Genomic DNA, 27,283 nt, shown 5'->3' with positions numbered 1-27,283 from the left:
ATAAAACTGAGGAAATAGTTCAGTTTAATTAAATAGTTTAACACTAGACTCATTACCTACATACATTTTACATGCTGATTTTGATACCTGAACCCTTTCAAAGGTTCCCCCCCCAACTGATAATCCTTATGTGATTAAATTAAAAAAAAAAAAAAACCACTTCTACAAAATCTAGGGAGAACAGGAGTTTATTGAGTTCTACCTGTCTGAAAAGTGCTGGTGAAGAGTTGCCATTTCATGCTTTGTTTATATAGATAAGTTGAAAGAGAAATTGTTGCAAAAATCAGCTCATTTGAAAACCAAGTGTTTCTCCAGAACTTCTTACCATTCCTAAGTAAACACAAATGCAAAATTTTTTTTACATGAAGGTAGTCCTTTTCATTTTCAGGTGCAACATCTACAATTTAAGTTTCTTCAGGACTATTAAAATATTTTCAGGCAGTATTAATATACAGAGAAGCAATTAGTCACATCTTCAAGAACCCAGGTATCCCAGCTCTAAAAGTGCACAATTTAAAACATTAGTAATGGAATATTTTGAAAGAACATTCTTATTCAGTATTAATGCATGCTATTATTACAAAAGTATCCATTGTATATTTTAAGGAATAACAGTTTTTCTTTTGTAGACAACAAAGCATGCTGAATGGTATTAGATCAGTATAAATCTATTTGTCATGAGGTTTAACACACTGTTCAAGTCCCATTAAGAGCAGCTTCCTCCAACTGTGCACCAGTATAAGCTTGCACAGGTGTTAAAAAATGTGGCACAGATTGGCCTCAGACATTTTCAAAGCAGGGCATTAAGATTTGATCTTGAATTTTAGTAATGATTCATTTAATTTGTTTAAATAACATATTAAAAGTCACTATAAGAATTAGGCATAAAAGCATGTTAAGTAACAAATTTAGGCCTGACTAGCAGAACATACAGGTATTTACACAAATGCTGATTTGCTGTGGTCTTCAATATTGAGAAGACATCAGAATGTGAACCATGTGCTCAAAAAAAAAAACCCAACACCAAAAGAAACAAACAAAAACATGAGGGAAGAGTAATATAAGTCCCATGTCAGCACAACTGCAGAAGTTATAACCCAGTATAATGGGCCAACTTGGTTTAATGTGAGAAACAGCCACAAATAAACCAGTCTACATCTGTAGTCATTTTAGCAACCAGATTAATAAAAATATTTAAGTTAAACTGCAAGTAATCCTCTCCAAGTTGATAGGATATTTCTATAAAGAGTTGATGACACCAATTTTCTAAATGGATGATGAGGAAATACACATAAAATCCAAAATGAAAGAGCAGATAAAGACGTGAAGCATGTTAAAATGATACAACGAAACAAAGTGTATAAATTAAACAGGAATGTTTAATCAAGACAATCCTTTGTTTCTTTATTTTAAACAGAGTTTCTTCAGGAAATTTTTTAATTGGAAAATGAAAGCCTATTCCCACAATAGTGAGGCCGTTTCTTTCAAGCAGCTCTGTTGTACAACTGTTACCAGGACCCTAAACAATTTAAATCATTGTATATTGATATTTCTGAACTAAAAAGTTTTAAAATATTGTATAGATTTTATTTGTGCTCCACATATTGCAAGCAATTAACAACACGAAGAAAGATTCAATTCCTCAGCTAGAATACCAAACTCTATACCAAGTATTACATATACACAATACTTGCACGGTGACAAGCACAAGGAAGTACTAGTTGAGCACTTACTTTCAGAAATCCATACCAACTCTTAAACGCCATTTAAATTCTCCCACGCCACCCAGTCTACAATTTAAGGCCTCTCCACACAGCCAGCCATCCACCCACCCACTCCCATACACACAGTTTACGTTGGAGGTGTTTACTCTTACCAAAAAATCACTATGTCAACCAGGTACCATTTATTGTTTATCCCTATAACTGTGTCAGCATTGAGATATGACAGTTAAACCAGTGTTAAATCAATGCAATATTTACATAGCACAGCACATTAAGCTTGAGACACTCACTTGGGGGATGAAACCACATTTTAGAACAGGACAAAGGTCACCATTATTATGTGTTTGAAAACAGCTATTTACAGATCCCTATGACATGACTATAGTCTGTACACTGTTCCAATGGGGCAGGCAGAAGCAGGATAGGCATTTATTTTAAGGGATTTTAAACATAGGATTTGAAAGCATATTATTATGCTACCCTGAACGCCATAAACCACCTTAACATTCTCCAAGGTGGTCTCACATCCTAGAATGGCATGTCCAGCTGATACAAAACAGACAACACAATGTTTACTTTGTGGAGAATTTTTTACTCCTGCTATTCAGTCATCTGAACTTTGAAGGCAATTCGTCCCAGAAACTTGTCACGATCATCTTCATTTTTTAAATTAGGTGAGCCCAGGATCTTACACTCAATTGCTATTTCTTCTTTGGTACTGTTGGAGTTAATTGCTAGTTGAACAGCCACTAGAGGCTGTAAATAGTGAGCCTAGTAAACAGAAAGATGGGGAAAATATTTGAGATACCAGAGTAAATTAGCATTTAAATTAACATATAATCCATCAGAACAGTTAAAGAAAAAAAGCTAATTAAGAACCCAACCTTTCAAAGCCCAATCTGACTCAGGTAAGACTTTTTTTTCCAAGTTAGACAGTCGGGTATACATTCTTCATACTATTTCTTCACTAAGAATCAACATTTAAGTCACAGACAGTATCTTCAAGAGGCATATGACTTCACCTCTTTCTATTACATTGTGTCCAATTTTTCTACAAACCTCTAATTGAAACAGCCTCTGAAATGACAGTCTTCTTTCCTATCGATTCTATTCTCTTCTGTTTGTTTTTGGCTTTTGTTGTTTTTGGGTGTTTGTGGGGTTTTTTTAAATCTGCTGTAGAACATAACTTTTCTAGCATGTTTTTACGTGGTTTTTGCCAAAACCATGATTCAACAAATACTAGTAAACACTCTATCCCATTTACTTGTTCAGCAACAATCCATTCTAAAATGTGTCATCTGTTTGATAGATTTACACAGAAATCTTTCCTTAAACATACTGACAATATCCTGGTCAATCACATTTAATGGAACAATTACAATTCTTGACTCCATACGCTATAATAAAAATTAAAATGTAAGAATGAAGGCAGAATTAATTTTTTTTGTCAACCCAATATTATTTCTCAAGTTGAATTCAGTTAGGACAACTTGAACTATCTTGTAAAGTGCTCAAGAATTACATAAGAGCTTATTTATTATACACATTTTCATTAAGTATTTCTGTAATTTATGTATAGCTTTTAGGTCAATACTGCTGACTGCTGATTAAGCAAAATTATTTTCTTGGTAAAAATTCATATAAGCCAGTGGACTAAACAAGACACTACAGTATTATAAAAGTATAAGCCTTAAGTTTTAATTGCACAAAAATTTGGGTTATTTTTTTTTTCTCATTAAGAGACTCCTAAATACATTTCTGTTATTTTTAGGCTATCTTCTCTACTTCTCTACCAAAGAAAGAACTACAGACTAAAAATCTCATTTAAAAAGAATGATGGCATGTAAGCTGATGTGCTAAAATCTTTAATGTGAAGTACTAGGAAGAAGTAGATTTGAAATAACTGTTTTCCTTGGATAGTGATTTTACTGGATCAGAAATTTTCCTGTGCTCCCATAAACTTCAAACTGGGAGGAGGAAATACAGCTAGGCAAAGCACTCTCAAAATTCTCCAGTTGTAAGGGTGATACCAGATTTGAGGCACTAACTGAGTTTTCTAAAAATCAGAAATACAGTTCCTGTGTTTCCTCAGAGAAGTCCTCTCATCGCCAACATTTTTCAAATAGATCAAAACATCATAGAAATTTGTGTAAGACAGATGATACCAGAATGGACTTTTATTCAATATAAGGTTGTAGGGGAGGGGGGAAGAGAAACAGCATCCTCATTAAGCATTACAGATCATCTAAAAAAAGGTAACATTCCCTAAGGTCAGGGAGTTGGGCTCACTGTGCCGAGTGGCAAAAGGCAAAAAACCATTCTGGACCATAAAATTGTAGATATTAGTACTTTTATGGCTCCTACCTTAGCACAAGAGCAGCAAGATTAGTTACGTCTTCTTAACGCCTTTACAGAATAAAGTAATTCAACAATCCCACACTGATATAATATAAAAATTCGGTTGTATAGCCAAGAAGTCAATCCAGTCTCTTAAGACCAAGTCAAATACCTCAACCTCTCACGACTCTTCTTACTGCGTCTTTTTCACGATATACTGATGTTACAAGAAGTGAGCCTCACATAAGCCAAGAATCCCTCAAAACATAGCTCCTATCCCACATGCAAAGTGAGCATGAAAAGACATTGAACCAAAAACTAACTAAAAATATAAAAGTTTAATTTTTAAAAAAGTAAATCTTTCTTTTAACCACCTCAGTCAAGCACAGAATAGCATTGAGTTTTGCCTGACTTCATTACCCTCCTTTCATAGCCTTTCCTTTTCCCTCAGTATAGCAGGAAGACAGGAATTTTGTCAGGAATGTTCTTCATTCTGCCTTTGGTACAAACTAGCTCCTGACGTCTCAAGGTCTACTGATGTTGTATTTTGCATTTCTTAGGAAAGCAGTGCGCTCTTTCCCTATTCATTCATTCCAAGAAGGGGAACAGAGTATGGACTGACTGTGCTTGTTGGAAGCACACATTGACAGTCCTTCTCTAATCTTGTATGTCTAAGAAAATGGATTGTTTACCAATTCAAAAAATCTGGCAACAAAATGAAAAACACTGAACTACCCATAAATAATATGAAAGCAAATGTTGAAGAAAAACCAACTCCTTCCCCTTTGGCAAAAGCCATGCAAGGATAAAAAATGGTTATGTGAACTGCTGCAAGTAAGTATAGAGTACACTGGAAAAATAAAATTGATAAAGAAATCATTTAGTACAAAAATCACTTTGGGAATATTACAACCAACCACTGTGTTATACTATGGTAAACTAACAGATTTATGTTTAAAAAGTGCTTCTATCTTCAATGGTGAACAGTGAAGATGTTTATTAGACTAAGTAACTTGGTCAATAAGAGGCAATTTTATATTTGATAGTACAGATTTTCACAAGTTGATGCAAGAAAAGAAAAAAAAAACCTAAATTCAAGTTTGAAAAGAAATTGGAGTTGTAACTCTACATATTCTGTGTCCATAAAGTAGTGAGCTTGTTTTTTTTTTTTAAACTTAAGTGTTCTTCAATTAGATAAATAAAGTTTATGTCAGAATTCAATGAGGATAAATGGAGCAAGCAAAGAAAAACAAAGACTAGAAAAATAAAATAATAAAAATAATGATAATAATAATAATAAAATCTATTTGCTACCTTGAAGTGCTCTTTTATAAAACAGAGCAAATAGAAAACATGACTGCAGAGCCACAAAGGAATATAATCAATAATACCATAACGAATTAGAAACTTAATATCCTATACATAAAACCCAAGGATTAACTCTTAGAAATTGTATTGTAATCCGAAGAACCAGTTACTTTTCCTGCCTTTGCCTGCATTCAAAAAGATTCCAAAAGATACCAGTGACTAAAAAGCAGCAGATGCCCTTAACATTGCTAGTATACAGCCTCTTCTTCACTAGGACAGTGCCCTGTTTATTTCCTTCGGTCTGCTAAAGGCTATCTCTAATCTCCTGCATATGTAATATTCCTTATGAGCACCTCATTACAAAGTTCAAACTTCGGAATCAATATTATATTAGTAATTGTAAATGTAAACAGAAACAAAACATTTACAAAATAAAGACTATCATTAAGGCATACTTACATGCAAGCTTTTCCCATAGTATGGAAAGTACATTAAATCAATCATGCCTCCAGGAGGAAAATAATTTATCTCAACCATGCCTTCTTCCTGTGATTTGAGATAGCAACAAAATTAAAAGTTAACATTTGCTTGCATAAAAATGAATATAAAATTAGAATTATAACATAATGATAAAGTGCAAGATCCTTAAAAAAAAGGCAACTGAGCTACAAACTCTTAGAATAATTTCCAAAATAGATTATTTTTGGCAAACAGTTACATGCAGCACACATCTGCTACAGTAAGGATTATTACCAGTAGTATTTAAATTAGTAATCAAGTTGAGACACCTTGACTTCATGTTTCCCTTATGAGTCAAAGAAAAAGGGAGGGGGAAGAGGATATTTTTTGCAATTAATAATTTAACAACCACCAAAAAAAACCCCATATGTAAGCTAAAATCCCAAGTATCCACAAGCAAGTCTGTATATTTTGGTGACGCAACAGCACATCTGTATTTAAATTAAAGATTAATTTCTGTTTAATGCCAAGTTTTTGAGCCTCTCAAGTTTGGAACAGTACAAACCTTCACAAAGAACTATAGCCCCACTCCCTGCAATGGTGTATTATTCCTAATATTTTTTCAGCTAGCCTTGGAACACAGGCTACCTAAAAGGAAACTTAAGTTTAAAATGGTGATGTTACTGGAATTTCTGAGTATCATTGCCCCCTTAGAGGAACAATATACACATGCATGCCTTATCGTTAAACTTTCCCCTATAATCCCAAACCTTGTAATAAGAAGCAGCTACCTACAAAGTTGCTGCCTAATTTCTGACTAGGGAGTCACCTGATCTGTATGATATACAAAATATGTGGATATGATTCAGCCATCCCAGACACAGGCTGTCAGTATAGCAATACACAGACACATCTCCTTGTATACAATATTCCTCAGGATTCTGTATCCTGGCAGGATGTCAGACTACTACAAGTTGTCTATGAAAGACATAGACAATGACTATACAAGTCACTATGAAATGCCTACATCTAATGTAACTTTCTATAATAAGGTAAACGTAAGTGTAATTCACAAGTGCAAAGTGCATTAGTAACTTTCATTGTTTTTCTATCCAACCATATACAACAGCTGCAATTTTAAAATGATACACTACAAAGTTCAGAAGAAAACTGCAGTAATAGAACTAAGCAAAAAAGGAGTAAAAAGATCAAAAAATAGCAAAGAATAAACCACAGCTTAAGAATACCTTCTCCTCACCCCCTCAAAAGAACATATGATATATTGTTTAGGATATGGCCACATTCATGTTCCTTTACAGTCTAAATTATTGCAGTTATTCAGTATACGTTTATTAAGTATTTTGGACCTTGAGCTAGCAAATTTAATTACTAAGTAGAAACGTGTTGCTTTTCACCATTGTTCTTTATTTTATTTAAAGCTCATGCAGCTGAAAATAGTAATTTTTCAAATATATTTCTGAAATAATTATTAAAAAAATCAGAACACAGAATAACATAAGAAAGATAAATAGGAATAGAGCTTTCTGGAGCAGGTAAATACAAGGCATGCATGCAGTCATGAATATACACACATTAGGCTATCAAGGCAATAGCAGAGAGGTTCTGGGACATGCAACTGCTCATCTCATGCAACTGCTATGGGTTTAGGGTTTTCTTTAATAATTAGTTAATCCTAATTAATTTCCCTACAAAATTTGGAAAATAAAACAACAAAACCAAACACCTAAACAAGCTGCATTTGCTGAAGAGCTTCAGGAATCAGTCCATTACTGAGTGCCGCTTTTTCTGTTTGCCATTTATAATTTCCACAAAGAGTTGCAGGCAGTCAGCAAATCTAAAAATCAGACCACTTAGCTGGACAGATAGACTTCCACCTCACTTACTGAGTCTTTATTAAGACTATGGCTTAGAAAGAATAATTTTTCAGATGTTAAAACAATGTACAAAGACCCAAGGAAAGAACCTGGGTAAGACTGGTCTGTAATCATTTGAGAAGAAGAAATGGTATCATTACATAGATAAGAGCAGTATCCACTAGTAGAAACTGTAACACATCTAAGATTTCTGTCCCAAAATGCAAGGTAACCCAGATGCTGAGTATGTTGACAACAGCAAGGCATGTAGTGTCATTCATACAGCCATTGTTAGTTCTGGTAAACTAGAAGGCGATACCTAATACAAAGTCAAGATCGTCACTAAACAGCAGAATATACATGTTTTGGAATTAAGGCTATTTTTATTTTTTTGTGGTTAAAAAAAAATATCTCATGCATCTAATCTACCAGTTTTCAGTAAAGGTAGTTTTAACTTGAAAGAATACTGCTGCAAGATGTTCCAGTGCACATGAAATTGTGCACCTCCATCCCAGAACTAAGACCTAAAATGCTGATCTTCAAACTTCTTGGAAATACAATCCTTTTTCGGCTTGTTTCTCTTTGTGGAGATCCTCAAGACTACAGCAGGTCAGTTCCCTCAGGGTGCAGGAGGAAGCACCAGCTGTAATTAGTGTCTGACACTGCGAAGACTCACATGCCTAATCCACAGAAATTACAGTGATGAGACCTACCACTGTGTGGGAGCAAAGGAAGGAGCATCCCCAGCTATCAAGTGTGCTGACTTTGAAATCCCAGATCTATCTAAAAATTTTCTGTTTTAAAAAAATCCCGTAAGAAAGGTGCAGGGAGAAGAAAGAAGAATCGCCTCACAGGAGAATGCTTGAAGAACATAAATTTTAAAGTGAAAACCTTAAATGACGTTTCAGGTGGCAAAGACTGGCAGGATGTGCAGACAGAAGCTATTAACCTTGTTTTGTATTTGGGAGACTTGTTTTCTTAATTAAAAAAATATTTTTTTCCATTTAAAAGATTGTGTTAAGTACAGGCAGATACTTCTCCATTTTATTATCAATATATGTAAAAACTCTAACTATAAAGAACAAGAAATATTTTAAAACATGGATTAAGGGGACAGAAAAATTGGTAAACAGCAAATTCACAGGCTAAAAACCCACAAACAAAAAAAAAAAAACCAAAACAAACAAAAAACCCCCCATGATAGTAGGATTTCCACTCTGCTCAATTAAATCGCCTTTTAAGCAAAATCTATCTTTGTCACTCAGATGTTAAAGATTTCTGATGTAAAATTTAAAATTACTAGTAAGTTGCATTTGTGCTATAAACTACACAAACATGCTCATGTATTCTGTGAAGCTAATACTAGCACAGGCTTCATTTTCAGAAATGTGTGTCACCTGGATTAAATTTTGCAGTACACCTTGAATTTTTTAATCTACATTTGCTGAGAGCAATGCAGAAAGAAAAAAAAAAAAAAATCCCAAAACACCACAACAGAACACATCAGTTATTTAAAGACTAGGTAAACATCCTGAGTAAGTAATAGAGAAGTCCAAATGACCACTACACTTCAACTTTTGTTATGAGCCAGTGTTTAGGGAACATACAACTACAGCCGCAGATGCGACGTGATTATAAATTCATCTGCAAAAGGCACAAAAGCCTATTGGCCTTTCTTCTCCGTCTTTCCAGTGTGCACACAAGAGGGTCACAATTCACACCCTTGCATCAAGACAACCCAGAAGAGCCACAACATATTATTTCCAGGTAACCTTATCCACCACAGAAGAGGAAGAGACCATTACACAGCACTCATATCCTAAAGAGTCAAAGAAATAAAAGTAGAATTGGAAACAAGGCCTCATAAACTGGTGTAAAGAATAGTGTAATCCTTTCATTTAAAGAGTTTCAACAAGTAAGGGGTATAACAGAAAGAAGGACAAGTTTTGTAAAAATGAAACATAGAAAAAAGGAGAAAATGAAAGTTCTTCATGCTGCTTCTCTACTTTGTTGTCCACAGAGAAGGATGAATTGTAACCAATACTTAAGCTTTCCGAAGCAAGTAAATCATGATGAGCTAGGCCAAGAATAGGCTAATTTAAGATAAAGTAGATGCATTCAAAGTGGCAAAGCCTGACAAGTATTTTCCCTGGAAGTCACTAAAGAACTAGTTAAGATTAGTAATCTTAAAATTTAAAACCACCACACTTAGGTAGATCAGAGAAATTCTAACTGGATATGTTAAAAAGCAGTACTTTATTTTTAAAGAAAGAGGATGCAAGAAAATACATAGCACAACATACAATACAATTTATGTGTAAGTATCTCAAAGGGTAAAAAAATAGCAAAAAAATGCCACCAGGATCAACTAAGTTCTTATCAAACTTACTCTTTTGCTAGTGAAATCAGCTAAGAGGATAAGAAAAAGCATCATCTGTGGCTTTCTTAGTATAAATTTTACCACTGTCTCATAGAAGAAAGCTGAAGAAATACGATCATAAAAACATAGGATTACCATCGATATTTTATAAACCACTTGAATGTTAGTTCTCAACATCTCACAAGGCATTTCAAGTGGAAATGAAGATGACCATCCTGGCCTCTATTCAGTGTTTTCGATAACGATTTGCGAGATGTAAAAGAAAATTCACTCATTGATGGCACCAAGCTGAAAGCAGTTCAAAATAGTTCAGAAAACTTGATCCCATTAAAATGATTATGAAAAATTACAGGGCTAGGGGCAAAAATAGCAACATGAAATTCAAAGCTCTGAGCTTTAAGAAATTACATATACAAATACATACTGGGAAATCGCCAAAAGAAAGATCTAAGTAGTAAAACGATTAATATAAGACTCAATGTATTACAAATGGCAAATGCACCTCAAGAGACATTACTACTTCCAATGTGATGACAGGGGAAAATTCTGTCATTAACAATATCTCAGCTAGAGACAAACTTCTGTCTGTTTAGGGTAACACATTATGAAAAGTGATGAACTAGAAAAGTCAAAGAAGAAAGAGTACTAGTAAAAGTAGAAGGAACTTCATTGCTTTATTCTAAAGAACAAATTATCTCCTTCAACAGAACAATATTTTTAAGAATGAAGACAAATCAGTCTCAAATAAGAGAAGGAATCACCTTTACTTGCAACAGATTGTCATGGGGAGATCAAAACTTTCAAAGATGCCACAAAAATCAAGTATTAAAATTTATGCCTACCACAGGTACCTAGGATGAAGGCAGGAACACCTACAGTATTTGTCTCATTAATTGCTGAAATTTCCCAGCATGTGTTTTTAACAACCACCTCAAGCTAAAAGCCATGACTCAATCCCTTGCTCAAGCTACTAATTTACCAAGACTTTCACAGTTCCCAAGCAGTCTAGGAAAAATACGCAGAAGTCAAACTAAATATATAGTTGCCATAATACATTTGTGTAAATCCATTGGTACACAACAAATATGCACAAATTAGCTGTTATTTGAAGGCAACTTTTACTTGAACAGTAACATTAGTTTCCACACTGTGTCTTACCCATCATTTATAAAATTGTCTAAGGTGCTCTTGCAGCATGGAGAAAAAAATAAAAATATAGGTTATGAAATGGGAAAATAAAATACAACTTACAATAAATAAATAGATAGAAAAAGAAACAAATAAATAAGAAAGAAAGACCACAAATTACATGTATGCATTTTCATTGACTCTAAAGCAAGTCAGGTAGCTCAAATACATTTAAAGACGAAAACACAACAACAAAAAAAGTATTTTTATAAGTACACTGAAGAAATTAAACACACTAAAACTTAACGGGACATATAATAAGATGAAAACAAAGAAAAAAGAGTACAAAGTGTAACAAGAAAGGAACAGAGTGAAATATATGTTCTGACACAGTATAATACTTCACTTTTTATCCTAATCACAAGGAAAATTAACTGCACACTTATTTCAGAACTGACCTTAGATGTACATTGTATATGTGGTTCCCCTTCAGGCTTTAATCCAATTATCTAAAGGAGAGAAAGTTAAAATATTTATAGACTTTCTTTCCCTTTCCAACTTTACAGACCGAATTTGAACTTTTCCCCCACTTAATATGACAGTTCATACAGGAAGCAATTCTATCTAGTGTCATTTTTATATGAAGCACAATTTTAGACCAGGACTAAGATTTAAAGCACTGTTAAGTTAAAGCTCAAATAGTTACAGAGGCCACAGAAAGGACAATTTTTTTATTTTATATTCAGTGTGTAACATTAATGGCTCAAACCACTTAGCAGTTCAACTAACGTATAACATCACTGAAAGGTCCAATACTTACTCAGTAAAGTTTGCATCACCTTACACAGTTTAGGAGTCACAGAACGTATGACATTCTAATTACATTTCTAGAACGCAGACATGAAGTAAAACACACTTTACCTGCATAGTGGTTTAGAACCTTTTACACAGAACAGTAAACAAACCCAAAGAACACTGTACTCCTTAAAACAGGGGTTTCAGATAGCCTGATCCAAGCAATCAAAGCCAAATACTTCTAAGTATTGGAATGCGCAAAAAGCTCACTCCATTACACTCTCAAACATATGAATTGCTAGATATTTCAGTAAATTACGCTATTCCAGAAATGCAAATATCTCGAGAAGCAAACTGAACATGTACTTCAGTCCTTTTCTACTATCATTTTTCATATAGTGGTAGCTGGAAGCACTTAGACTAAGAATTAAAAAATAAGTAGGCACTTACTCTGTTCACTTTCACAAGCACACACGGAGTTCCTTTAGAATAGCCAAAGGTCTTGTCCTCCTTTCCAGAGCACTGTCCAAGCTCAGAAAGGTTAAATCGACATGCCTTTTTGACAGCAACATCATTCTGATCAAAAATCCTTCCTGGTGTACAGTTTATGTTTTGAGATTGCTTTGAATCATCATATGCTATGAAACATAAACAGCTTATAAATCAATGGTATAAAGCATACAAGTAGCCCAAAACTGCAGAAGTCTGTATATAAACATCTAATTTATAGTTGTTATTTGTCTAGGAGTCTAGTCTAGTCTCAAAGGACTATTTTCAGAGCACTATGTCTCTCATATGCATTTTAACAAGCACTTTTTCAAAGCCTATCGAGAAGTGTACTTAAATGTACTTAAATGAAAGAACAAAAAGAGTATTACAAAAGAAATAATGCTGTCCTGCTTTTCAAATTGTATCAATAATCACAGCTTCATTAATTTCTGTACATAAACTAATTCTAAACTAATTATGTATTCTAAACTAATAATGTATTAAACTAGTAATGTATTAAAATATAAACAATCAAGTTTTTACCTGGAAACTAGAACAGTTTTCCCTTTGCATCTGTTTCTTTTGTAAACACACAAGAAAACTTCAAGTATTTCAATGACTAATATTAAGTTGCCTCTACATTTACATCAGGTAGTATAACTTTTTTCTGACTTTCTTGTGTTTCACAAGTATGCAGATTACATTGTGACAAACACTCATCTATTCACATCTAATTATTATGAATAATATACAATTTAATTAAATTGCAATCTTTGTGTGCCTCATTATTTTAAGCACGCAAACACCCAAGTTTTTAAGACTACAGGACTCTTACTCAGTTACCAAGCCACTTAGATGAAGACTGATCAGTTAAGTCTTACTAAACTTTGCCTCCAAAAACATGACCTATGTTATTTTACACTGAATTCTTTCGGCATATGTAATTTCTACATCTTGTAGGATTTAAACAATCATGTCACCAAAACACTGGATTAGGACCCAAAGCTCTCCATTATGTTCTCCACTGTTCCTCAGGCTCCCTGTTCAATATAGATACCAATACTTACAATTTTCTGTAAAGTATATACTTTAATAACACATATATCTAGAGTAAGCCTAAACTTGCATCAGTTTTCATTAGCAATTGGTAACTACAAGCAAAAAAGAAACTAATGTGCTCAACACTAAGATTCCTAAATTACTTAGGAAGTTCTAAGTAACTTACTTACATTCAAGAAATTTTCTAAGTGTAGAAACATATTCTGCATATGACTGGGCGTCACTCTTGTTAAAGTAAAATTCCAATGCAGTGTCTGGCTTTGGTGAAATCATGAGTCCTTAAAAAGAAAAAGTGCAAGTAAAGAACTAAACAACGTCTCTTTCCTATCCCACTCTAACCTACCCAAAAATCATATCCATAAATTGGAAATACCTATCTGTAAAGAAACATCAATGTTACCTCTATATTCCTCACTACTGGAACGTAGTTTTTGTTTTAAGTCAGTTATCAAAATCAACATTACATGAATTAATACTTAAATTCAATCCAATGTATAACTGCAATTCACAAACCAAATCCAACTGATTAGAAATAGCAAAATCAGCAACTTAATCATTTTCAATCAAAGAATTTTACTGATTCACTTCCCACTTTCCACAGTCAGCAAATTAAACTTGAAAAATAACTGAAAAAGTACCAAAAACCACACCCACAAAGCCTCCAGTTAAAGCTATGCTTCAAAGCTTTAGGCAATGTAGAGAGAAGCTATGATTGTATTATTCTCATAGAAACCCACAAGAAACAAAGTATTTTTATAAACTTTATAATGCATAAAGATGGCTTGAAAGATTTCCCAATCAAAACAGACAAGCCCTCTCCCCCTTCTCCCCAAACAGAAAGTTTACATGTCATCTGTTTCATAAACTTTATCAAACCGCTGCACGCCTGTAACTCAGAAGGGGTGCACCTTAGCCAGGCTGTGGTAACTAGGAAAGCTCTGGAGCTGTCTCCCAGGCTGCTGGCGCCAGACCCCGCAGCGGGAAGGCTCCTCGTCTGCTGCAGCGGGCGCCTACGGCTGCCCATGCTCAGCTGCTGGCTGAGGGTGCTGGAACAGGAGCAGCCTACAGCCAAGGAGCTGGACCGGCAGGAGAAACAAGGACACAGATTGCCGAATGCTGAAGTCCAGCTTTGTGTTGAGGAACGAAAAAGGCAGACACTGACACGAAGTTTGGGCCCTTGACAGAGGTGAGCTGACCTTCTTCCCAGGATACGGGTAAAGAAAGGTACAGACTTAAATCTTAGGGATTTTTTTGTAGTGGGTAAAAACAAAAGGCATTCTCTGTTAATACATACAGCCTTGTACTATCAGGAGTTGTCACTAACATGGATAGCTAATGCTACTACTATTCATCACAGCTTCAGTAGCAGAAGAAATAGCACTACACCACCAGATGTTGCAGATGAGATCAAATCTGTTCAAAAAGGGGTATACGATTGATTGCTTTATTCACACGACCTTAAGGTAACTCTTAGTTAATATAAATTATGAGAATGGATAAAAACCCTGCAGTTGTGATTAAAAGATGAGTGTCCATGCATCTGTCTCTTCTAGTATAGCTGAGAACTGACACTGCAGTTCCAGAAAAGAAAAACACAACACAACAAACCAACCCAACCTATTTTTTATTAGATTAGTTTTCTTCTAAGTTAGAATATTAAAAGGGCTTGATCAACATCAAATTTGGCATAAGGGAAGAAGTGCAATTACAGCAGCAACTAATTGTATCAGCTTAGGATGCCATGTAGTTTCCTACCCTCCAGCAAAACCAATTAAAACTAGATTCCCAAATGAATACAATTTAAGGCAGAAAAAAAACCCTCTTCTCCCAAAATCAAAAAATAAAAATAAAATCAGGCTTTCTTTATACAAAATAAACGTTTGAGAAGGTAAGGCTACAGTGAGAAGACAAAATTGGATAAATTGTCTTAATGTTGGATTCTTAATACATTACTGTAGTTAATCAATCACAGTAAGCTTTTGGAAAGCATATAGAAAGTGCAATTAAGCAGCCCTGGTCTAATAAGAATTCACCTATAGAAATGACCAAGCTACTCATCCAAAGGCAGAAATTATTACAAATACCTCAAATTGGGAAATAATAAAGGTATATACTAGAAATTTATGATAGACAAAACATATTTCAGATTCTAAAAAAACCCCAGATATAATTTAATGGTTTTTTACTCTATGTTTTTGGTAGGATTTCTCATAAATCCTCCTTTCTGCATTAGCAGCAGTTAAATTATTTCCAGGCAAGACAGAACTAAACACCTTAATGACTGACAGTCCATATAAAACTACCAATACCATTTTTGACTGCAAATTACTTTGCACCATTACAGTCGTCATCTGGCCTCCACACTGAACTGGGATTCAACAAAATACAAGATAATTAGTAACAGGGCTGAAAAATTGCTGAAGGGGTTTTACACACTAAAGGGTTTTGGAGGAGAAGAGATTGTTGTTATCTGTAAAATTATACTGTAAATGAAGGACTTGGATGCTATTTTTCAAAGTGAATACGAAAAAGTAACTAACTAGTTATCATTGAATGAAACAATAATTTGGAGAGATTTATTGCTTCAGGGGAACTTCAAAACTTCCTAAAAGGAAGAGACTGCTCCAGTTCCAGTGGATCAGAGTCTGCCTAGAGACTACGGTGTAAATTCTACAGAAAAAGCTATTTGAAGAAGGACTGATGCATAGACTGTAAGAGATGCAGGATTTGGGCTCTTCTAGAGGGAAAGAATTAGCAGCCTCAACATAGGATCACATCTAGGATTCTAGCAGAAATTACATTATCTTGCAATTCCGAGGGGGATTTAAAAAGAGTTTTTAAATCATCTGGATTTGATTGATACTATTATATCCCAGTGTACAATGCAAGTCAAATATCAATTATAAAACAAATCAACTGTGAGATTTCCAAGTTTAACACAAGAGTAAAACCTTTGACCTACGCCATCCAGGTTTTGTGTGTAGAATTTTTTTTTATAATCTAAAGTTTTACAGCCAGGAACATGACATGTTTCACTGCAAGTGAAAAATGACAGAGTTAAAGAGAAACATTAAAACAGAAATAACCAATTTTAATAACTTTTACGTATGAGTAATTAAAGACATCATTAATTAAAAAAAAAATTCAGAAACATTATAGGAACTCTTAAATTAAAAACTAATTCTGGCATACATACTTTTTAAAACAAACATTCCTTATGACTTATTTTAAAACAAAGGACAATTAATACCCTTAACTGCAGGAGGCACAAGAGAAAAAACGTCACTCAAGTCCAGTACTAAGTCACAGCTGCCCACAGCTCCAACCACTACCAAGGTTCTGACTACCACAAAGCAAATGGGGAGAAACAGTCAGCTAAGTCACCTTTCTTCTGTTTTTATCTTTTTTTTATTTCTATTTTTTTAAATGAAGGATGTCTTATTATTATTATTCTTTCCAACATTTAGCCCATTCTTAGCTTGAAAAAACAGCACAAATCCTCAAGAATCTCTTACAAGAAGGGGACACTTGTTCGAGCAGGCCTGAACACTACATCAAAACAAGTTCTTTTCAGAATCCAGCAACATTTATCACATTGGCCCAGTTGCAAACTGCTCACACAGAGATTACTGTATCAGCTTAAGTGTTGATGCAGCTGCAAGATGCTGGTTAATTTTAAGGGTTTGGAGTTCAAAACCAGGAAAAAGTATTTTGAAAAACAATGTCACCTAGCTTCCAACAAAATATTAATATTGCATAGCCATTTAGTTTTGTTGTGGTTTACACACAAAGTTGTACCCTAAGCAAAGTTATTATAAAATTTGAGGTATCTTATCAAATTTTCAGGTGGCTCAATCATTTAAGTTGCGTATACAAATCAAATACTTACACATCTCCAGAAAGAGTAACTAGAAAACACTAATCTCTTTGGTGTAGTTAAAGTATGCAGAAGCATCTTTTAAATCTTTCAGAGTGAAAATCCTTCATTTTTTTCCAATATGGTGATACACCAAAATAGACCCTATAATGACAGATTTGTGTGATATATTTAAACCAATCTAGGAAAAAAAAAAATCAAAAAGGAAAAAAAAATAGAAAAAAATAAAAAAGACAACCACCCTATTATTCATTTTTATTTGTGCAGGGCTTTTTTTCTGTCACATATAGATCCTTGAACCAGCCAACAGTGGGACTGGGTGGGCATACACAAAAAGGAAGCAGTAGTTCCAGGAAGCAAGACACCACTTCTAGTGGCAGCTACATGTTACATGGACTTAACTTCATCATAAAATGGAGCCCTCTCTCTTCAGTGGATCCCTGTATAATAGGTCAACAACTCTTGGAATCCACAGACATTTCATGTTGGTTGAAAGCTATCTAATACTACAATGAAAACTCTGTATCAGTATCAGCTGTATTGGCTTTCATATCATAGTCCTTACACGCTTTTGAGCAGATCACCCCCATTGTACAGCCTTTTTAAGTATCAAATACTAATCACAGGTGGCCTTCCATCTGATCCAAGAGAACTGATTTATAGGATCTTTAAAGCAATTTGATTAAATGATAATTCCACTTCTGCAACAAGCATGTTGTGTGGACGTGCAGGTAAAATTACAGTCTACATACATGACAAATTCAACTGAAAAGAACTTAGAGCAAAACCAGCAAAAGTTAGCCCATACACACGAAAAGACTGAATTTATGCGATGAATGTATAAAACTTGCCACATAACAAGTTTTACCTCTGAAACTTGCAAGTAATTGAATAATAACCACACCTTCCCATAGGCAGTTCATGCTTTAAACAAACTCTAAAAAACTTCGCTGTTAAACCAGACAAAGGTTTATGAAAAAGTCAACACACTGTTACCTGGACTAGAAATCCGGTCACGATATTTCGGTATATCACTGCTCAGTGTCTGAAGCATAACCCACATTGTGAATGTGAAGAGTGCTGCTAGGAAGCCATAAAATACCAGATAGAATAGTAAGATCAAACCTGTAAAGAAAAAGGTGAAATTACTATTTTTGTTTCAGCTAATTCCATTACCTGTTTTGAAAATCAAAATGGGAAAGAAGCAATACAAGGTTTGGTTTTGGTTGCCCTCCTCCAATCCCTTGCCACTCCTAACTGCAGTTACAAATCAATATGCTTCTAGCATACATACGTATCATACAGCACAGAATAATAAGTGCAAAAAAGTTTTCTTCGTACTTTCTGGCTCTTAAAATTTACAGGGTATTTTAGCATCTCTATTTTTAGGAAAGAAGCACTAAAAACTGCTCTTTGGGCTATATAGGAAAGCTGGTAAAGATGACTAAGCAGTCCATTAAGGAAAAAAAAAAGTTTAACTCATTTAACGGAATTAATAGTTTTGTATCTGGAAAGGAAGGGATAGTAGGGAAGAAGAAAGAACTGAGTGAAAAGATAAAATTATTATACTGGATTCAGAACAGGTAGGAAGCAATTGGTGCTTTAATAACATACTTGATATTTGAGAGAACTCCACACAAAGCATTCACACACACGTACATCCTGTTACAAGAAACTTCTCAAGATGAAAATGCTTTCTGCTGCGTATTTTTGAAAACAAACCAAGCCTTCTATTCAGGCTTATCAAAAGTCTTTGCCTAACAAATCCACCTGCTTTAACCAATCTACCCCAGGGACCAGGCAGCGTTCCTGGATTTCACCAAATACAAGCTTCAACTTGACAGTTGCTTAACAAAGAGCTCCTCAAAACCTCAGGAAACAGCCCCAAGGAAACAGCCTATTACAACGCTGTACCTCTCCATCACTTAGCTGCAACAAATTGCTAAGTGTTCCCTGTTCTTCCCCATCGTCCTGTTTTTCATTAGGCATGCACAGACACACACTCTGGATATGCAGATCAGTTGTTTACTGAAAAGAGGAGGTAACAGACAGGCCAAAGTTAAAATCTCACTTTAGAGATAATACTCAGATCAGCTGCACAGATTTTCAAAGAACTCTCTGCCCTTTTTCTCAGAGGTACAATGTATAACCCTCATTTAAAAACATTTTAAAATTTGGGACAGCTCAACTATCTCAGTGACTAAGTTTTCAAAAAAGGTTTTGTATTCTTGCATTGTTTTTTGACCTTGATGGACCCATATTAGTGTATCTCATTAAAGCAACAATGGCTAGCTCCTGTCCCACAAACTATGTTTGCATGTTGCACTGAAATATCTTTTAATGTACCACAGCCTCCAGTAGTCCATGACTGCTAAAGATGTAAGTACCTGTATCACTTCTCCTGAAAAAATTCAGTGTTCATATATTAAAATAATGAAGAGGTTCCCAAATTATCTTTACCGTAACATAAGTTCTCTGCCGCAACCAGCTGAATGTTACTGGATTTTGGTTTGGTTCTAGTTTTCAGTTTCACAAATTGATAAAGTTACTTACGAATCTGCAATAATCTGAAAGCAATCAGCTATTTAAAATACACTTGGGAACCACTGAGATGTAAGATACAACACAGTGATTAGAAGTTAAGTAGCAAAGTAAGTGAACACAAGAACAAGCTTACTCTATAATGAACAAGGCAGCTAGACATCTATTATAAACTATTTCTAAGGCTATTTAGAAGCTACTTAGAGCTGAAAAGAGCATATGAAAACACATAGTAGAAATCCTAATCAGCAAAAGCCATTACGGAAATTGCAACTGTATTTGGCACGCCATCAATTTGCTTTACCTATAAGCTTACAATTGGTTTAATAGGATCCAAAACAGAGCAATGATCTTCTGGGCATCACAACGTATTTCGGGCACCACAAAAACAAACAAAAAGTCTCCCTTACAAAACCTTTGGTCAGCTCTCATTTTAATACCTACAAATTAATCAATTCTGGAATACACTTTCATCAAGCTGTCTAAAAAGTACACTTTCCATCAAGTGACCAAGACATTCATCAATCAATTCCAATGGAACAGAAAAGAAGTTTGACAAGACAAGCAGCTTCTGTAGCAACTAGTATAAAAGCAAGAAAGCCAGGGAAATCTTTTCCATTGAGCTATTTCAGAATACATCTGTATTTTAATTTCCAAAAGACAATGCCCAACTTCACTGGGTAAAAAACAAATAAAAAAATAACCCTGCCCACTTGTTTATTACCGATGGACATAACAGCACCATGGCGGTGCACTTCTAAGCAGACGTGACCCTAAGTATAGCACTGCCTTGGGCCTACACTACCATCACATCTGCAATACTGGCCTTGACCTCATTTTAAAGCACCCTGAAGAGCTGATCTGAGCCTGCTGCAGCTCTCTCCCGGCTGTTGGGGTCCCCCTCCCCTGCCAAGAGCTGCAGCGGGGCAGAACTGCTACGTGCAGGCAGTCCCTGGGGAGCCCTCATGCCCACAAAGGGAGTGCCAATACTGGGGAAAACAAGAGGAACCCCAACGTCTAAAACGCAGTGATCAGCTCCGTGGCGGAGACTGCAGTGTGAACAGTTCCTTACGAAGTCCCTGTCCCTACCAGCAACATCACACCCACAGGGCTGCAGCAGTAACAAGGCTAGAAAGACGGCTTCTATTCACAGCCCCAGCCCAGCAAAGTGCACATGCGTGCTCACACATATTATTTTTAATCTTTATTTTAATACAGCTTGCAAATGCACTGCAGAACACTGACCACTAGGCTAAACTGCCCCATTTATGCTACTTTGCCACATTAAAAGGAGGGAAAAAACAAACAACAAAAAACCTCTCTGCAGCTTCCAACCGCCCAAAACTGAGTAAGCTGCTCTTTGTGAGCCTATTAGTATTAATTATCCTAAGCTAATCGCAGTGAACAAGCCATAACCTGTCAAGAAGCTCTGCCAAAATAACTTCACAGAACACTGGATTTCTTTTCAGGAAACAAGATGCACCCAAGTAGCAGTGGAAAGCTATCCTCCACGTTTACTCCAAGTACAGCTACCACATCTAACAGGCACTCAGTTCAATTGTTGCAGAACATCTTGCTACACCAAACCTGAATCTCCTAGCCTTTGACACTATCACACAAGGAAAACTGTCAATACCAAAATTCTGCACTACAATTTACTCAGTTGGCTTTTTTTTTTTTTTTTGGGGGGGGGGGGGGGGCGTGTTCTTTTTGCAGGGCATCACAGTACCAAAGATCCTTCATATCCTAACCACATTGACAAGCACCAGTCAAATCTGGAAAATTGCTATTTCTGAATCAACATGTTGGTGTCAACATTAGTTGGAGTTCATTTTCAGGAATCAAAACACTTCTCCACTATAAAAATTAGAATTTTTGACTCTGGTGAATGTAAGATATCATATATCTGGCCATCATTTCCATGATGAACACAAGCTTTCCAAACTTTACATGGCAAAAGTGATCTACCTTTATGCAGTACATAGGTAGATACATACAGGTATCAATATAAACACTCTCACAACAGATATGGAAGCAACTATTCAAGATTATCTGCAATAATGAAAAGGAAAGGATGTCTTTATGGTTTGTTGAATTCCATGCTGCATTCATCATATCACCTGCATGAACATTCTTCAGTATCTTTAACTAGTGGGATTCAAATACCTAAGTAACGTTACAAGTGACTACCACCAGTGCCAGCAACATCAAAGACTTTTGGTCCACCTGCAGATGGACTTCCTTGCCTTAAACTGACATAACTATATATATTAGATAAGCACTAATCACGTTTCAACTTTATTCCCTAGCCATCTGAAAATTACTGTTTTCCAACTTTTGGGGATGGTAGGGGGAGGGAGAGGAAGAAAGAGGGAAAGAAGACTTCAGGAAGAAATAAAACCTTGGTTCTGTGTTACAGTTTATTTCATAATAAACCAGGACTACACATACAACATGGCTAAACACTTCAGGAGATGAAAATTGTCAAGTGCAACACTTGCAAAGGATCACAAAAGCCGGTGCTTAATGTCATGATTAAACATTTACAACTCAGAAACCTCCCACACCCCCTAAATATCCTCACCAGAGCTTACCGATACCTGCAACAAGAAAAGGGAAACGTCCTTTCTTCAAAGCAATCTGTCATGGAAAATAAAACACTCTACTGATTTCTCAAATATTCACTTCTTACGATAGGCAGTATCATGGAAAAGTTTAGTAAGATTTTGACTGCAGTCATATTCCTGGCTGTGCAGGAATTTTTACATGAACTGTTCATCTGCCACAACAAGAAAAAAGAGCACTGTCTCTCTCTCCAATTCAAAACTTGGATGTGCAAGTGCTTCTACTGCAATGGCAGACAGCGATGCCAGAATGTTTAATATTACACTACCTGTGAAGAAAGCTAAATCACAACAAAACTCTGCTCAAAACACTGATAAAGAACACACAGGAATCAAGTCGGAAAAGCAGTTAAAACTTTGACAGCACTGTATGTCCCAGTAAGAACTCAGTGAAGACTACACAGAAGCAAAACTAGATCTTTTGTTACAGTGACTGACAAGACTGTATATCCACTGACATGGTGGAAAGGTTTCCTAAAAATAAAGTGTTGGGTTTTGTTGGTGGGGTTTTTTGTGGTTTTTTTGTTTGTTGTTTTTTTAATTTCAAGCACATATTTGTGCACTGAAGGATACAGCTAAGCATTCAAAATAATATGCAGTAGGTTCAAATTTCTAGGTACTTCAAGGCAATGCTGCCTCTACCTCGAACACCTTGACACAGCTAGCTTTACAGAAAGGCTAAAATAGGCTTGATGTGACATCTAGTGTGACCCTAAATGAAGTACTGCTAGACTGTACATTGCCTTTTTTTCTTTTTTCTTGGGCACAAATTATTTTTCTGTAACCTTGTGTAAAAAGAACTTACTCTCCGTACTGTGAGATTACGCACACGTTTGAGTGTGTAGCGAGCATCTCCTTACAATACTTTCATGATGATCTCACTCTGTTCTTGCTATAATTCTAGGCAGGCACAGCACCCTGCCATTACAGGCAGAGCCAGATGCTAATCTTCCTTTTACTTACAAGGCCCCACACGGCAGTCTTCCAAGTTCTCCTTTCTTTGCCCTACCTGATTACACCCTGTGTGGAACCCCAGAACTGACTCTCCTTCCCATTACCTCTACTAGGACTATTAGCTCCCCTCATGCCTTGTTGCTGAGAACATCACCAACTCAAGTCATCAACAGCTTTTTCCAATATTTTCTGTCTCTTTAATACAACAAATGATTATGCCAGATAATTAAAAAGGTAAGGGTTTTGGTGAGGGTTTTCTTTTGTTAGATTTGGATACTAATTTGTGAAAGATTCAAACGGAATTATTCCTCAAGTCTGAGAAAAATAAAGTAAAAATCTCTCATTTTTTACAGTAAGAGGAGAATTAGCGCAGGGTTCTTACCAAACTGTAAAAGGCAACTCTTTACAGAACTCTAAAAGGCAGCCTACCTCTGCTAGAAGACAAATGACTATAGGAGCTGCTTGTGTTTGATCTTTTTACAAATCCTGGTGTAGAAATGGCAGACAAAGATAAGTACTCCGATGCTATAGCACTCAGATTCACAGAGAATGACTGCCTTGCAGTTACCATTTACATAAGCTTCCTTTACATAAGGACTGTCTCAGACTATAGCAAAACATGCACATACTGTGAAGAATTATTTAACAGATTATCTCTACTTCTACCTTATTTCAGCGAAGAAGCTGTCTTGAGACAAGAGAAACATGCACCAAACAGAGCCAACTGGATTCTTATCATGCTGCCCCTGGAGACACCACAGCCCAGCAGACTGGCAGCCAGAGCTCTCCTCTCCTACCTCCTTGCCTTTCAGAGGGGACACCAGCAACAGAAAAGGAACAACAGTCAGTGAGACTGCTCTAAGCTCACACCAGTACTGCAGGGGCAGAAGTGAGACCAAACCCTGGCATTTCTTCCGTACCAACAGAGCCATTCGATTACTGTTCTGCAATTAAAAAATAAAAACCAAACAGAAAGCCACACACCACCTCGAAAGAGTCAAAGACTATAATTTAATATATATATATAAATAAATTAAATAAGCACAATACGTTAATTACAAAGTGCCAGGACAAATAAATATCAACCAAATAATACACTGACAACGTACAGTCGTACAGTGTTGCTGAACAGTCAGCTCTCAATGTCCAGGCTAAGGAAAAGGTAGATAGCAATAACCACACACCAATCATCTAAACTACTTAAGAAAACTTATTAATGAAGCAAAATCATTCAAACTGCTATTTAAGTCTGTAAGTCTATTTTTCTCAATACGGAAAACCAGCTTTTCGAAGGGAGCTGGCTGTAGAAACTCAACTAAGAACTAAGTTGTATCAATTTCAAGCGTTATCTATTGGCCTTGGACTAGCACAGACTAGTAACATTGTAAGTGACGTATCCTTCTAGATAGACTTAAAAAAGAGAAGGTTGTCATGACTTCACTTTTTTCAAAAAGTTACAAGCTATTCCTAACGTGCCCACAGTCTTTGCGTTCGTCAGATGCATGACACAGACAGACTTGTGCAATCCATACACCCATTCATCCAGCCCACGCACTTCAGGAAACCTGCCTGTACAGAAAGATCACCAGACAACAGCCTAGTGGAAATTTCCTCTCCTTTGCTATTCAACTGGCAGAGCAGCTCGCAAGCTCTTATTTCCATCTGAATGGAGGAGAACTCGTTTCAGCGCTAGGGCCCTCTCCTGACAGACAGGGGACATTGGCACCGCAAAGAAAGCACAGCCCATATATAGTCTGCCTAAGGCTCCTCCTCGCTATTTCAGCATTAGTATCCATTGAGATTGTGTCAAGGCCAAGGATGTATTGGCCCACTCCTTTACGCCACGCTGAGATTCTTGTTGGTTTTGTAAGCACAACTATTAAGTATCCCAACTAGATCCAGGTTTTGGGAGGAGACAGCATTTTCTGAAGTCAGTTAAATATGTCCCATGAGGACTAAAGAAACATTCTAATATTAAGCATTTATACAACTGTTTAATATGAGAAAACATACTCAGAAAATCCAAATATTTTTACTGGAAGCAACAAGATTATAACAACATGCTTTCCAGCTCAGAGAAAAGCAATGGGAAGACTACCTGAAAGTAGGAAAACAATCACTGCCTTCGCAAGCTTCACTGGAGAAATTTCATTTAAAAGCTTCGTAAGAAAAACAAAAGGGCCAGAAGCCCTGTGTTGGAACAAGTTTAGCGAAATGACACGCAAGGACACACAACGATCGTGGTTTTGCAGACTATTTGGAATTGGGGCTCATAAACTTTTTGGTTGGTTTTTTTTTGTTGTTTTGTTTTCCATCTCTGATCCGCAGCTACCGCCTAGAAGTACAAAGGCAATTCGTGCTCATTCATTCTCGTTTCCTGCGACGCTGGGGGCGGCGGGGGGGCGGTGAGGAACGGATGGAGAGGAGCGGCTGCACTGATACGCACACAGGCTGCCATCGACTGGGAGCGATAAGCGCGGGGCGGGAGCCGGCCCTGCACCTCCGCGGCGGAAGCCCGTCACAGCCGCACCGAGGCGGCCCCGGACTCCCCCCGCCCCCCCCCCCCGTCGCTCCGCGGAGGAGGAGCCTGCGGCCCCAATTTGCTGCATTTGCGTACTGGGGCGGGAGGGTGAGTCAGCTCGGGACGCGCTCCCAGAAACTCCTCTTCCTCCCCCGACCCCCACCTGCTCCAGGAGGCGCCCCCGCCTCCCGCCCCCCCCACGCCGTCACGGCCGGAGCTATTTTTAGACCGGCGGGTGGCGGCGGTTGTAACGGTTACCGGGGCGCGTGCGCCGCGGCCTCGCGGGCCGCCTCACCTGGCCGCCGCGGCCCCCACATCCCGCTCCGCGCCCCCGTATCGCCGCAGGGCCCTCCCGCGGCCGCCCCCCGCCGCGCTCGGCCTGGTCCCCTGCCGCCCCTTGCCTTCGCCGGCGGCCTGGGTCGGCTCGCCTCGCCTCCCCCTGCGCCCCGCGGCAGCCCTTACCCCAGCTCTTCGCCGTGCGCCCCAGGAACTCGCCGCTGTTGGGGTTGTACACGAACTGCCGCCACTCGGCCATGCTCTGGCGGAAGGGCTTCTTCGCTTCCTTGGACATGGTGAGGCGAGGAGCGGCCGCGTCGTGCACCCCGGCGGCAAAGCCTCCCAGGCAGAGAAAGCCGCAGCGAGCGCCCGCTCCCAACCGCTAAGTAATGCCGCCGCGGCGCCCGGCGGGAGAGCGGGCGGGGGACCAGTCACGCAGGACCGGCCCTCCCCACCTCCGCGGCGAGGCGGGACTCGGCGCGACATCGTGCCGCCCCCGCCAGCCAATCCCGGCCAGCCGCGCGCCTGCCCCCTAGCGGCCAGCGGCCGCGTGCTCGCGGCGCGGGGCCGCGCCGGCACGCGGCTCTGCCTCGCGCCCGCTCCCGCGCCGGGTGGGGGCTTCGGGCAGCGCCGGGATCACCCACCGCCGCGGAGCGGGGAGGGCGGCTCTGGCGCCGCGGCGGCGTTTCTGAGGCGCTCTGGGCCGGCGGCGTGCGGCTGCGGCCGCCGGCGGCGAGACGGCGCCATCTCCGGAGAGCGCGGCGTGCCGCGGAGCGGACCGCGGCCTGAATCGCACCTGTGGCGCCCCCCCGCCCGCGCAGCGGACAGCCCCGCCCGGGGGTCCCGCCTCGGCCGCCTGCCGGCCACGCGCGAGGAGAGCCTCGTGCGGCCCGGGCTGCTCGCCAAGTCTCGTGCTTCCTCCGGGCCACCTTCACGC

General features: G+C 37.9%; 1 protein-coding gene across 1 annotated transcript; it reads right to left on the bottom strand.

Annotated features, from left to right (window-relative positions):
* Positions 1-61: 61 nt before the first annotated feature.
* Positions 62-26,727, bottom strand: ATP1B3 (ATPase Na+/K+ transporting subunit beta 3). The gene is made up of 7 exons (XM_086618628.1): positions 26,533-26,727; positions 18,427-18,555; positions 13,724-13,831; positions 12,456-12,643; positions 11,669-11,719; positions 5,829-5,915; positions 62-2,495 (listed from the first exon to the last, which is right to left on the bottom strand). Exons 1-7 carry the CDS (start codon positions 26,639-26,641, stop codon positions 2,325-2,327), a joined length of 843 nt encoding a protein of 280 aa, XP_086474754.1. The 5' UTR covers positions 26,642-26,727; the 3' UTR covers positions 62-2,324.
* Positions 26,728-27,283: the final 556 nt, after the last annotated feature.

The sequence above is a fragment of the Tauraco erythrolophus genome, chromosome 11, assembly GCF_009769465.1.
Source record: "Tauraco erythrolophus isolate bTauEry1 chromosome 11, bTauEry1.pri, whole genome shotgun sequence".
Classification (NCBI taxonomy): domain Eukaryota; kingdom Metazoa; phylum Chordata; class Aves; order Musophagiformes; family Musophagidae; genus Tauraco; species Tauraco erythrolophus.
Note: the sequence above shows the minus strand (reverse complement) of the source record. Positions and strands in the feature narration are given on the sequence as shown.

Coding starts and splice junctions, on each gene's coding strand:
- ATP1B3 (XM_086618628.1), bottom strand. CDS start 26,641: ATGTCCAAGGAAGCGAAGAAGCCCTTCCGCCAGAGCATGGCCGAGTGG. Junction 13,832..18,426: donor TGACCGGATTTCTAGTCCAG/GTAACAGTGTGT, acceptor TTTCTTTTTAAG/GACTCATGATTTCACCAAAG. Junction 5,916..11,668: donor ATATACAATGTACATCTAAG/GTCAGTTCTGAA, acceptor CTCAAATCACAG/GAAGAAGGCATGGTTGAGAT.